The following is a 14,065-nucleotide window of genomic DNA, read 5'->3' as shown; positions in this document are numbered from 1 at the left end:
CATGCCTACGGGATTTCCATTCTTCCGAGAATCCCACCATGCCACCTGAGGGTCGAAAATAAATCGTCGTTTGTTGAAAGCTTGTCACACGTCCTTCTGAACTGTTCCAGAATAGTGCTAACCTGTCCGTTATAGCATCCACCGGCTAAGATATTGGGATCCTTGGGATTATACTCCACACTTACCAAGCAGCTGGGCAGGTTCAAAGTTAATTCCGGCTCAGTGGGGTCCTCTGTAAAGGTGGAAATTATCTATCAACAGTGGGAGCATTGGAAAAGCTTTCGTTGACAACAAGGCAATATATATTGCTTTTCTATCATCTACTCCGCTCTTGCATAACCTTGCCTCACTTGTACTCTTTGTACGCTCATTCTAGACTTTGAGCTGGACTTTTGTGGTCATTATCAGGGACAGGATTTGAGAAAAGTGCCCAAGTGTCGGAAAACGATCATTTTGTAATCTATAACTCCGATGAATGATGGCTTTGTCCCGAATCTGTGAGACTTGGGATGTTTCTTTTCAATTCATTTCTGTCACTAAATGTTAGAGATAACGAATAATTCAGTTCCTATAAATGCGTTGATAATTGAAACCTGGCATTGAGCCAAAACTGACAACAAAGCAGAAATGACGATATTTTCATTTCATCCCTTTTCATGGAGCTTACAGCAGAAATATTCCTTTGAAGACTGTTGAAATAAATTGAAGGGATGCTATCATTTTTATTCTATTTTTAATCTGCTGTACGTGTTTAAATCCTCTCAGCCAATGTGCATTGTCATTACGTAGCTTCTGAGTAAAAGCGTGTCATCAACATCAGCACATGAATTTTTGCATCATTTGGCCAAAAGTATTAGAGATATAAGATGAAGTCGTCAACTGATTTGAGACCCACAAAGTCCCGCGGGAAAACTATGAAAACTATGCTATCCAGATAAACCCAAATGTATTTTCATTCACACAAATTGGGCTCTTGTTAAGCAAGAAAGCTCAATCGATCGTCTGTGTCAAAAGCATTATGCTCATGAAAATCAATGCGCGACGCGGGCACAAAATGACTGATTTAGCATTACGTTGGTAAGAAGATCTTGCCATCATTTTGTGCCTAATTTGGAATCAACGAATGTTTATTGAGTTGATAAGAGCCTTTTTGTATCAATGAAAATGCATTTGGTTCATGTAGATAGAAGTTACATTACCCCTGCCCTACCAAAGTTCTGTCCAGGGGTGACGTCGTCCTTGGCTGACCTAATGAACACACACTTCATAACCACGTGCATAGTGCTGCATTCTGACATGTAAATCATCCCATGCATCAAGACTATTCAATGATCGAATGATTTGAAGATTTTGTCGATTCTTACTGACCGAATAGTGGCTACCGGGAGTGTTATCCACGTTAGTGTCAAATGAAACACGTGTAGTGCTTTTTGATATTCATATTTGTTTACTGTCTAGTCCAGTGTTCGTGAATGATTAGCAATCTCTCATTGTACTTTGTTCTATGACATGATTTGTAATCATTCTTGATATTGCTTCCATCGTTGTACTTCCTTTACTCTCTAAAGTACTATTCGAGTACTTAAAGGGTTTGAAAACAAGTTGCATATACTACAGAGTTGTTCAGATAATTGAGAGAAGCGAGTGAAAGAACGAGCTCTAACCAGATTGGACATTGGTCCCGAGAAAGAGCTTTGGCCATTGAATGACTAATGGGATCATGGTTTTTAGCTCTTCCAAGATCAAATTGAATCATAGGCTTCGAAACAGCTTAGATTGACGCTGTTGGTATATTTGATTTTTGGTTATGTAGCCATCCATTGATTCAAATTTGACTCTAATGAAGTCTGAAGACGGCTCCATTATAAGGATTGTAGAAAGAATTCTCATTACGTGGCTTGCAACACGACCTTAAAGGCTACAATTGTCGTTGTCAAGAAAGGCCACGTGGCTGTTGTTTGAGAACATGGCCAATTCGTTGAAAAATGTTTATTCCTATATTACCCTTAGGGGCAAACAAAACAAATCTGTGTCTAAATTAGGATTGTTGCACGTATTTCGTCATAAGCTTATTGTAGTAAATGTTTTCAAGTTGACATCATCAATGCTTAAAGATATCTCAATCTAGCAGTCAATGCAGCTTGTTGGAAAAGCTCATTGTGGCACGATTTTGAGTGAATTGGCATTTAATTTCGCTTAGTTAGGTCAAGAGATGCTAAAGCCGGCATATTTATTTCGACATAAGACCAGAGAGCACCATCGTTGCTCCTGAAATCAATTTTTTTTTGTAACTCTCTGTTTGGTTGTTAGATAGCAGGGCAATATAACAAAGGTAAAGCGCCTTCCTTGATCAGATTTTAGTCATTTCGGTTCATCTTTAGAAGAGAGATTGCCCTGAGTTCTTGGTCCGAAACATTCGGACAACCCTTTGGCTATTCTTCGACTATTTGGTGGACAACAATACCTGTACACCTCGGAAGTCCTTATCATGTGTATATTTGCGGCAAGGAAAATATGTCAAATTTGCTTTGTTGCAAATTCAATTGTTTGTACGTTTAAGCAACCAGGCTTTTCGCAATCTTCTTGAACATTGAGCAGTGCTGTTGCGTTGAATATTGCTCTTTCACTAAAATCGCCACAAAAAGAGTTAATAAAATTAAGTAGTTAATTTCAACTCGGTTTTTTTCAATAAGGCTTTACAGCACAAAAATATCAATTATCCATTCACTTTGGCTAATCCATGACCGCCATAATAGCCCAGCCTTTTGCCTCACAACTTGATCATGTGATGCCTTTTGCTCTAGTTTAATGCGTCAATCCAAAACGTTTTCTAATCTTTCATAGAAAAGAAACACTTCGATTTTGAAGAAAACCTGGTGACCTAATTTTTAGGGCATATCTTGAACACCTCTTTTGTAAGGATTGTTTCCTTTAAAGGGCCTTCGACATTGTATCCTACGAATCCCTGCTCTTATTCAAAGACATTTGTAAACGTGTATATCACTTGAAAAAAGCGGAAGAGACATTCAAAGACAAAAGGAAAGCAAGTATGAGCGTGCATTTTGGTGACCAAATCGTCCAATCAATAGTCCACTTTATTATGGTAGAGGCCAAGATATATTTCGTATCGAGATGAAAATTAAGAGAGTTGAAGAATGGCCTTTACCTTAATGGGGAAGAAACCGCACTATGATTGTAATTTGGCTTCTCACCAACCAGAAATATAAAACAAACGGGAAGAAACAGCTATGTGTCAATCCCTCCCTAAGGCACCTTGAGCCTGATGAAAGCAACAATATTTAAGCTTAGAGGAGGATTGACATCATCAACTTGCAACATCAAGTCTAGAAAGTAGTCGGGAAAGGGTGACTGACATCACAAATATCTACGTAAATGAGATGCAAACTGTTAAAGCCAATAATTGCTGACACTGGTGATGACTGATGAAGATGCAATACACATGTAGTGGGATTTCTTTTCCTTTCAGGGGAAAAATCTCAGCGATAGCTTGACAAATCCCTTACTTGACTTTGGTCGCTCAATCATTAAACTATCTTGATGGAATCTAAACGTTAGAACTGCGAACGGAAGCCAAAATTTCGTATCTCCTAAACCGTTCATCTTATTCCAAATAGGCACTTCAAACGACCACAAGATCTGGCTGAATAGATGAACTTGGCCAAATTTGAGCCCAAACCTATGCTTGGGGAACTCAGGAGACATGCCCAAAGTAATGTTGCAAACGCTACATAAAATTCGAATTTTCGGCTTGCCCTTGGTCAGCCACATAAGGTTTTGACAATATAACTTTGAAACTAACCCCTTTTCAAGTAAATTATGAAATAATGACTTGCCTTTAATTGAAGAGATCTCGTTCATTATTTTATTGATTTAATTCCAAAAGTGGCTTATAGTTGGTATGACCAGGAGCAAGCCAATTTGGCGGGAAGCTCGTTCACAGTCCATATTTCTAGAAGTTCGTGCCATGGCTTACCCCTTGCTGCCATCACGGGTTTGAACTTGGCATTTTCAGAGAACTGGGGCAAAGCCCTTCTCCTCCTACTGAGTCGTCTCCCTCAAATCCAGGATGATATCTCGGGAAAGCTGTATCAAACTTCAAAAACATTCTTCAGCGCTCTTGTAGGTACACAAATTACCGGCCCATCGCGGAATGTTTATTTCTTTTCGCCTGAGAAGAGTTGGGGATATTGTACCTCTTGTTATCTCTTGTCCATTTTACGTGGCAATATTTTCGGGATACTTCAAGGCTTCAAAAGTATTCATTACTTGATTGTCCAAATCATAATTTTTATTCTCAGCCTTGACGAAATTGCGCTCGAGATGGGCGTTATTTGTCATAGAGCAATCCATTGACTCGATAAGGGACCAATTTCCATCGACCTCAGAGCGGTCCGTTGGTATTGGGCAGTATGCTTTAGAGGAAAAGGTGCGCGTTGCGACCACCTCTACTCGAGGGCATAAGTTAAAAGCCTTTTTAAAGACTAAGAGATTATATTTTTGAAAATTTAAAATAGGCCCTCTTTTCTAATGGGAGCGGTGACCGGACAGCTCGGCCCAATGGACAATTCGACTTTGCGGACAACTTGACCCAATGATGGTCATATCAACTTCGCCAATGACTTGACCCGATACAAAAAAACAAGCACAAAAATTTGTTTTTTTTTAATGGGTCAAGTTGTCCCCTGAGTTGAGCTATCCAATGGGTTAAATTTGTCCAATGGATCGAGTTGTCTTGGGTGGGGTTGTCCATTTGGTCGAATTGTCCTGAAACCTATTAGAAGAGTATCAAAATATGTAGCAAGCAAGTATCAGTCATCTACAGGCATGGTGAATGCTGCCTTTTGGCTATGGCTTTGGTAGGCCAGGCTTGACTTTCCCCGAAATATCTTTTGGATCCATCAGTCCCTTTGATATGATAAAAGATACTTCTGTGCCTTTATGACCCCTCTAAATCCAATCCAACCCATAGAAATTAGAATTGAGAAGCACCTTTAAATTTCTAGACCTTATAGTCGATCTACCTCCTGCTTGTTACGGAAACACCACTTGATATAGTGGGCTGGAATTGGAAAAAAGCTGCCATTAAATTTACGATAGTTCTCTAAACATTGTTCAACATCAATCACAAAATTATTCGATGCTTCCAACTCATTTCTGAGTAGCCTCCAGACAGTGTTTGTAACCCAACCAACAACACCCAAAGTCAGGCGATCATTTGATCAGGTTTCTTTTCTCTTTTATTCGAATCTCGTTCCTTCGCTTAATGGAGTGCTAGTTCTAACTTGAAACTAGCAGTCATTGACCTTTCAAATGAAGGCATTCAAACCCGCCCAAGTTAAGGTACTCATCAAACCAAAACCCAATTCCTCCTGTTCTCACCAGTACACTGGCACCAATTCCACATCTCTAGCACTTCCATCATCATTCTCCTGAAACCTGATGTCTCTAATTTTAAGACGGTTTCTTCTTCATCCCGCTGCCAATGATTCTCATCAGTCTCATCTACTTAGGTACTACCTATGTGGAAGATGTAAGATTCTCGCAAAGTATCGGGATGAGCGGCCTGGAACTCCAAATTGCAATAGGCAATGGCCAATCGCGAGCCTCCATCCGGACACCAAGAAATGTCGGACACTGGCCGAAGATACGATGGAGTTGGATCCCGGAAAACATGGACAGTTTTGGCTTCGGGCACCTGACATTGAGTGGCTTCGTCGATGATCTCGAAGTAGTCCTCGTAGATCTCCAGTGCATTGTTCTGTTTGATGCATTGCTCCATGGACTAGAAAACGAAAGCGGGGCTTGAAAACCAACAAAAGGAAGTGTAGACCCCGCAATTCTGGGGATGCATGTTTGATGGAAATTGGAGAGTTTAAACCATTTGTGTTGAAACATGTGTCTAATTGTTTACCAGCCACATATGGACTTGCCAAGCTCGAGACTGGAATTTTGTTTCAAGTTCAATCCATGTCAGTACACTTATCTTCAGGGCTTATGATATATGTACAGTACATGAACAATTCTTCTCCAATGAATGAATGACCGAACGAATGAACGAACGAACGTGAGGCTTCGCATATGTTGTCAATTTTTTAGGTGTTTTCCTCAATAAATCTATTCAACGACCGGTCAAGTGCTCGAGTGCAGGTGTCTTTTCTTCGAAGAAGTGTCAAGTGTCAAGTAATGAATGGCCCAACTCACCGTACAAAGGCCCAAAACCGATGTAACGTAAGCGTCATCTTTCTCCACCTTCTTTCGGAATCTCATGGTTTGATCGTTCTCGCTGGGATTGATGTCTTTGGGCCATCCACCTTCTGCGTGATTCATTCCTTGACTCAAATACTCGGCTCTTTCCGTGTTGATCTGAAAACAGAACCAGGAGGGGCCCTTCAAGTCAAAAAACTGCCTAGAGATCATTGAACTGGCCAAGACCAGAGCCCATGGAGAGGAGATCAACAAAGGAGAAACGGGGTTATCGACTTGGCGGGTCAGGATCGAGTCTGGCCATTGGGTTGTCTGGTTCTGCTTAGTAGAGTAGTATTTGACTTCAGACGACTCGTTTTTATACCACAAGTCAAGGATTGTGTGGCGAGACAACCCCCAAAGAGCCAAAGTGGCTGCTGTTCTTGAATGATGAAATGGTTGATTTATTGAGCCTGGATGAAAATTTCTCCTCATGCTAGAACAGTAGATGAGAGGGAATTTCAGAATTCAAGCGTCAGGGGAAAATAGCGTTGTGTGTTTCAGGTGGATGGAACCAAGTTTAAAGAGATCTTTGAAGATTGGTTCGATGCATCTTGGGCTAATCACTGGAATGCAAGTGACACTAATAAACGTTGGACATTCCTATTCAGATAGAACGGCAATGGTGGTGGTGGCGGATTGACCTAAACCTGTTTCTAAAACTGACCATTGAAAGCTTGTTTAACCTACTTCGAAATAGTCTGTCGCTATTCTAGGGGTTCATCAAATCACTATCCCACTCATTTTCGGTGTCCCAAAATGATACTAATGTTTTGTAAAATGTTTCATGAGGACTCGTTTAAAGCTGAATTATGTTCACCGTGGTTTTTTTTTCAAGCCGGAAACAAACAGCTTTAGAGACCTAGGGTGTCACTTGTGCTTAAAAATTTGGTAGAGCATTTAGGGCGCATCAAAAGAAATAGACCACATGAAGTTCGTTGTTGACATAATCTAGATTTGCTGTCATGATGATTAAAAAAGAGGTTAAATCTTTTCGCATTTCAGTCCTGAACATTTTTCAGTCTGCTTTGACATCGAATGAACCAGATTTTAAAGAACTTGTAATTTGCTATTTAAGAGGTCCCCCCCAAAATTGAGAAAGATTGACATATGTTTTAAATGCGTAATCTTCTCTCAAGAGAGCTCATTCTGAAAATGTCTAATTTCAAAGCAACAATTGCTGGTGAGCTATGACGACCTCTGATCTGTGTGCCACAACAACCTTTTCATTTAATGCATAATTGCGCATTTCAACAAGTCAATACGCTTCAATTCCAGAAGTGGTCCATTACTTTCGCACCCTATAGGCCAGACCAAGGACACTAGAGGAATTCTTTATTGATTTTAAAGACAATTTGCTTGTTTTTGGTGTACTTGATGTTCATGTTCCATGTTTATTAATTCTTTTGACTTTTAAAGCTAATTAAGGAACGTTTGGTATTTGAACAGAGTTGTATATCAAAGAGATCATTATTTACTAAAAAAAACTACACTTGATGTGCTTAATGTGCTTAATGTGCGTTTTGAGAGCACCTTCAAGCCCTCGAGAATCCAGGCTAGTTAAAACAATTAAGTCCAACTCTCTTCTTTCTCGGGCTCCTTAAATAGAAGTCAAGTAAAATAAATAATTTTCTCGTCTTGAACTGCTGGGATTCCAATCCCGGTAGCGGTAAGGAAGTCCGCAAAAAAAAAATATATATATATACTATGTAGCATGGGCAATCTTGTTTTATTTATAATAGAGTTACTGTCTTAATTCAACGCAATGGCCTTGGTTGGCAGACAAAGGAAAGCCGTGACGTTTCCTCTCTTTAGAGTCCCTGGCCAGACTAAGGAATGGAATGAACTGTGGAACTTGAACACTTGTTTATTCAGCAGATCAGCCTTAAAACCAGTCAAAACACTGCAGCTGAACTTGCCTGGCTGATGAGGGGTATGTGAAAAAAGACGAATATTTCAGTATGAGGGAATTGAAGTTGAAGGAAGGTCATATTTGAATTCGTTTCAACTGATCAATTCTCAATATTCATCCGTTATGGTTATGTTGGCAGGACCCCATTACCTTTTTTTTGTTGAGACATCCCGCTTTCTGTCTTGTATAAATTTGATTTCCAGATTATGGCACAAAAACATAACTAAAAGTTTATTTTGTGTAGAACAAAGTAGATCCATCATCTATCAATAGGACCATTGGCGGTATTTGGGTAATGAAGTGGTGAGATTATTTTCTGGGATTTCTTACTCATCATGACAGGGATCTGGTGGTGAGTGGCAAAGCCGATGGTAGAACAAATGTTCTGGCCCTCCAACCAATGGTTCTCTTAAAATCCTGTTCCTGTGCTTCGACCCAAAACTGGTTGCTTCTCTCATTTGTGCTGCTTGGTTAACTCTGGTACGATATGCTTGATCTAATGTATATCTTGCTTTGTGTATTACCTCATGCTCTGACATCTCCGAGGAGACTTGCACACTTCTGTGAACGGGATTTTTGTCGATGTAATTATCCCAGATCCCGGGATTGGGCAGGATCGCTTGATCAATCCTGGCTGGAACATCCGTGAAATTGACGGGCTTGTTAAGGAGGCCAGCCTTCTTCGAGATCTCCAATTTGATCTCCACTTCTTTCTCGGATATGTCGTCACTAGAAATTCACAAGTGGGATTTTAGGGGATCGTCGCTGCATAGCTATCAATCATGACCAAATGGTGGTTCCAAGCGTTACAGTCATTAATCTAGAACAAAGTGAGAAATGTAACGCGAATTGTGTGTCTCCGTGTATAAAAGGGTTATCAAGGCGCAAGTCATTATTCACATTTTCATGGTTGCGAATCGACTCGACAACCCCGCTGTCAGCCAATTAGAGGAATTGCTGATGCAGAGGACTCCTAAAAAGTACGAATCGTGCAAGTTTGAAGCCTCTGCGGTTTCCTGCCCTAGATTTTGCAATGCCGCAAGTCAGAGACAGAATCTTGCGTATTCTACCCGACCAATTACATTTGCCTGACTAGGGTTTCTTGTGGGAATGCACTGCCGCCGATATTTTAGTCGCAATTTAGGCCAGGCCTGACTTCATGCTTGGTTAGTTTGGCCGTCACAAAATGCTGGTTTCGTCTCTGGCAACTGAACTCTTGCCTCAGGCGCCAACTTCTGCTTGTTTCTGCTTGATTCTGTTTTTGTCTCGGCTATTTTAAAGGCACTTGGCATGTCTCTATTACACCGATGTACCACCACATGCTGCATACACATACATAGGTAGACCATGTCAAAGCTAGAGCTCTGGAAAAAAGTGAGTGTACGTTCACGTCGTGATGCTACTTTAGATGGCGATGCTCTGGTGGACAAAACACATTCTACATAGTATATCACGGGAGGGTTGAGGGGTCCACTTGATGAGGAGGAAAATCAGAGATGTGTTTTTCTGTTATCTGATCCAGGCTAGGGTTTCGCAAATGGATGGAAGTCGTTGTGTTCTGGAAACCTTTTCATCATCTGATCACTCAAAGAGAGCGCGGAGAGAAACTACGTGAGGGATGTGCCGTGATATGTACAGTGCTTACTCGTCAGAGTATCGCTCATACTCTGAATCCATGATTTTGCTGGCTTTGATACGGACTTCTCGGGGATATGCAAGGCTAGAATCTCGAACGGGCAAGATGTCACTCAGGGCAGGAAAAGCTTTTATACACTTTCTCCTTGAGGTTGGCGGGGTAAACTGGTTATCGATCAAGCAAATTTCCAACTACCTTTCGGGCTTTCAGGCTTCCCAATCGTACTTCTAAAAGGTGACTTTGGTTGTTGCTGATCTGTGGTTTTATGAGACGAAGTCAATCAGTGACCCTCAGTCCAATCAATCTTGGTATTATTTATTGCTGGGAATGAGAAACCACGAACCCATGGGAAACCGGGAATCGTGTTTATTGCATTTTCATAAAAGATGAGAGTTTTGTAGTGAGATAAGGAAAAGCTTCGCTCATGAGAGTAAAGCTACCGTTCTCTCGTTCCAAATTTAGGTTTAAAGGTTCTTTCAGACTTTGAGATTATTATTCTTTTTTTGGTTTACAGAGCAATGAATATTTGTACAGATGAAACGTGATTGCAGCAATCTCTATGTGGATTCGAAACAAAAAGGCTGTACACTTTTCTGACAAGTGTTTTTGTTTTGGTATGACATCAACGCTAGTTTTTGAACATTAGTGGTTTTGAAGTTTTACATGATCAATGGTTTGGAGATATTTACTTATTGTTTGGTTTGGAATACGAAACACTAGAATTAGCTGCACTATTTTAAGTTCGTTATTAAAATAATGCATTTCCTTCTTTTACAAAACTGTTTACAATTGATGAAAGGGATCCCATGAACCAAAAACCCTTTTAAAGCGAACGTGTAAGATAATACTGCTCATTCATGAATTAACTACTTGACCAAGAAGAACGAAAATAATGTCATAAGAAGTACGTTCTAGAGTCAATTGTTATTAAAAATGAGTTTGTTAGCCTTCGAAGGCGGATTTTTTGGCCAAAATCTGGCGGAGCGAGTCTCGTTTTTTTTTTGGCAACTTCTTGGTGTCGAAAAAAAAACAAAACAAACGAATTCGGATTATGGGTATGGACACCCGCCTCTGGTGGGTGATTGATTGAGTTGGTATTTTGTTGAGCAACCTTTCCTTTTAGAGACTTCCTTAACATTTCTCAACCCTAAGTGGTATGTCTGATCACAGCATTTAATATTTGCACTATCTGACACCAGGGATGAGAAACCACTGAAAGTCTTTTTCGACCACATTGCAGAAAATGGCAGAAGTTCCTTCAAAGTTGATTTTTTTGCAATTAAGAAGCTACCTCGAGCGAGAATGCATTAAAAGCCATTTTCGACCACCTGGCAAGAAATTGTGTCAGTTAGTGTCAGATATTCTTTCAAAGGCAAATTTTGCCATTCCTGTCTCTCACATTTGCCCAAAATACTCAAGATTCACGTCTGTCGTTGTTAGATCTTCTATAAGACATAAGGTGAAGTCGATTTGACCCTTTAAATTCCAGTTTATGCTCGCTCATGTGCCTCAGAAAATAATGACGTGCTTTATTCCATTGCTGGACAAAAGAAACGTGGCAATTCACAAGGCAATGAATGCAAATAACATTTGAGAGTCCATGATGTACCTCCTCCCGCCCAAAACCAGTCCCAAGAAAAGGAAAAGTGGACAAAAAAAGTATATTGTAATTGAAAGGAAACATTTCAGATCCCCTGCCCCTTTAAGTCACATTATTAGGGCCCCATTTGCAACTGACTCTTGCCACCTCTTTTTGTGACTGAATTGCATGCTTTGCAGACAGCCTTTGGGTTCATGAGGATACACTGACTTGGACACCACCATGAATTTCGGGGCAAACTATGGGTCAATAGAGTCTGTGACCAATTCCAGGGGCCGGTTCCTCTTCAAGGCTTCATAACTTTACTTTCCAGGGTCATGACTCATGAGGATAATAAAGTTGCAGACGAAGACGTAGATTTATATTCAATTTGATGCCTTAATTTCTTAAAAGTCCCATTGATTGCAATCTGACAGTCTTTGTTTTCTATATTAGTTCTTGAATCCCTTATTTTAGCAAATCATATAAAATCGAAGTCATGAGAAAGCTTGGACATTTAAAGAAAATGAAAAAAAGTTTCATTAATAAGTCAGGCCATACTAGCTTTTGAAAAGGGAAAAGTTAAACCCCTCGGTCTTGCTGAATGATCTAAATGTAAAAGAGATGCATCTGAAGTTCGACCTTTGGCTCGCTGAATTTGGCATCAACGTGTTCTTGATGTTTTTAACCACGACGTGTTGCATTCATTCACGTAAAGCTCTTTAGGCGCAATGTGTTTGATTTGTAGTCCACAACCTGCCCGTGTTCATATTTCTTAAGATTAGATCACTTTTATTTGTAGATATCAATTTTTTTCTAGCTTTAGCTAGCGGATCTGCATATAGACAAGGAATAATTGCCATATCACATTTTCTTGTCATTTTCGATACAACATTCGTGTTAGGTGCCAATTTTTCTAAATGCAAGGTTTTGTCTGGTACGGTTTGAAAGAAACGGTCAAGGTTACGTTTAAAACTTAGCAATGGCTCATCCGATGCATAAAATAGCCTGAAAGGGGAGAGGATGAGAATGCAAGGAGTTTAAAACCGATGTCATCTTGAGATTTTTTTACAAGCTACTCTCATCTGCATTGGTTTTATGACGAATGTCGCTACTCATCTCTCGCCTTTCGCTGATAGTGTTCCTGATGCTTGGGTTCGGGCAAAGACCATTGAATTAGACATCGTTAGTTTCTTCGCTGAATCCGGTACAAGTCAGGTTTTTATAGCTTCTCCCAATTCTACTGTATAGGTGGTTCAGGCCGACTGCAAATTTTGAAAACCTTTATTTTACACTTTTGATCTATTTTAAGACTAACAACTATTGGGGCTCAATTAACAGAGTTTTGTTCTAAATGTGGCTGGACTATATAGCTATGATAGATGGGTATCTTGATTCAAATATTTAGAAAATCCACCCACACGTTTGGAGGCAAGGCCTATATCGCTTTGGGTTGAATGTGGTTATCAAATGTGCCATTATCTTACACAATTACTCCCAAAGGTTTTATAGGATTCACCAATAATATTGAATGACGACGAACATCCGGAGGCGTCAGTACTACTTTCAAGAATGAGCACCGCATTATTCACTGTAGTCTTAACATGAATACTATTATTATTGAGAGAATGAGTTCAAAAAAGGATGATTATGGGGCTTAATTAACTTTTAGTCATTTTATTGAGTTTGACTACGATTCACATTTAGTACGTTATGCCTAATTGATCTATGTGACTACTCCAAAAATTAGAAATCTAACTCAGTAGAAATGGTGCGATATTCATTACCACCATATTGCTCATGAATCTTGGAGTCTTCCACATCGTGAATGAAAATACCCTGACAGTTTTGGACCTAAAAGCTACGAATGAAAACTACTTTATATCAGCCCGTTCTAAGTTCGCGTGGACCAAATTAAAAACGAAGCAGATACTCCTTTCATCATTTCTGAATCTAAGCCTGTTCAACATTGCTCCACATGAGGCTTTAGAATTAGAGATTTGGTTTGCTGGAGGCGGAGTACTCGGAACCTTCAGATAACTTTAATCATAGATTACTTAATGTTAATGACTTAATGATGTACTCTATGCTTCAGTAAATGTTGTGTACATATCTGGAATGAACACACAGCTTAATTGTAGCATGATTGGCAACGGCAAGTGATTTTCCAAATGTGTTCGGTGGAGTGAAGAAAAGGCTGGTGAAATTTGAATTTAGCGCCCTGATTTTGGATTTTGTTGTCGTATCTTGTCGAAGAATTCTAAGACAACCGTTACGACCAACACGCATCGTGAGCTGACAAATTTTTCAATAATTGGAAGACTTGTGTTACCAAATTCGAAGAAATGTCAGTTTTGAAATAGTTTTGACACCGTATTGCTATCACGGCTAAGTATCCTTGTGTACCTTGTGCACCTTGTGTACATTATTGCTCTATTGAATCACGTCAGGTGCTTGTTTTTGTGGTGTCTTGAATCACTTCATATCCCCTATTGAATGGAAATTGAGGTAAATTGTTCTCCTTCAACTAGGGCAACATTGAATGTAGGCAAGGCAATATCAATCGGTGCATTCAATACATTCTCTGATGACAGCAACTATTCGTAACAAATCCCGACCATCCGTTTTGAAATGCGATACATTGAAGCTACACGCATTCTTTTCAATGGTAACA

At 39.9% G+C, this 14,065-nt stretch overlaps 1 protein-coding gene across 1 annotated transcript in view; it reads right to left on the bottom strand.

Annotated features, from left to right (window-relative positions):
* Positions 1-14,065, bottom strand: part of LOC131880856 (dynein intermediate chain 3, ciliary-like) — a 50,544-nt gene that overhangs the window by 32,578 nt on the left and 3,901 nt on the right. The window contains exons 2-5 of the mRNA XM_059227575.1: positions 8,701-8,905; positions 6,223-6,384; positions 5,539-5,803; positions 123-232 (exon numbers count right to left, since the gene is read on the bottom strand). Of these exons, the coding sequence (XP_059083558.1) occupies positions 123-232; positions 5,539-5,803; positions 6,223-6,384; positions 8,701-8,905 (742 nt within the window). The remainder of the gene's footprint in view (positions 1-122; positions 233-5,538; positions 5,804-6,222; positions 6,385-8,700; positions 8,906-14,065) is intronic.

This window comes from Tigriopus californicus, chromosome 1 (genome assembly GCF_007210705.1).
Source record: "Tigriopus californicus strain San Diego chromosome 1, Tcal_SD_v2.1, whole genome shotgun sequence".
NCBI classification, from domain to species: Eukaryota; Metazoa; Arthropoda; class Copepoda; order Harpacticoida; family Harpacticidae; genus Tigriopus; species Tigriopus californicus.
The sequence above is the reverse complement of the archived record's forward strand: the minus strand, read 5'-3'. Positions and strand labels throughout refer to the sequence as shown.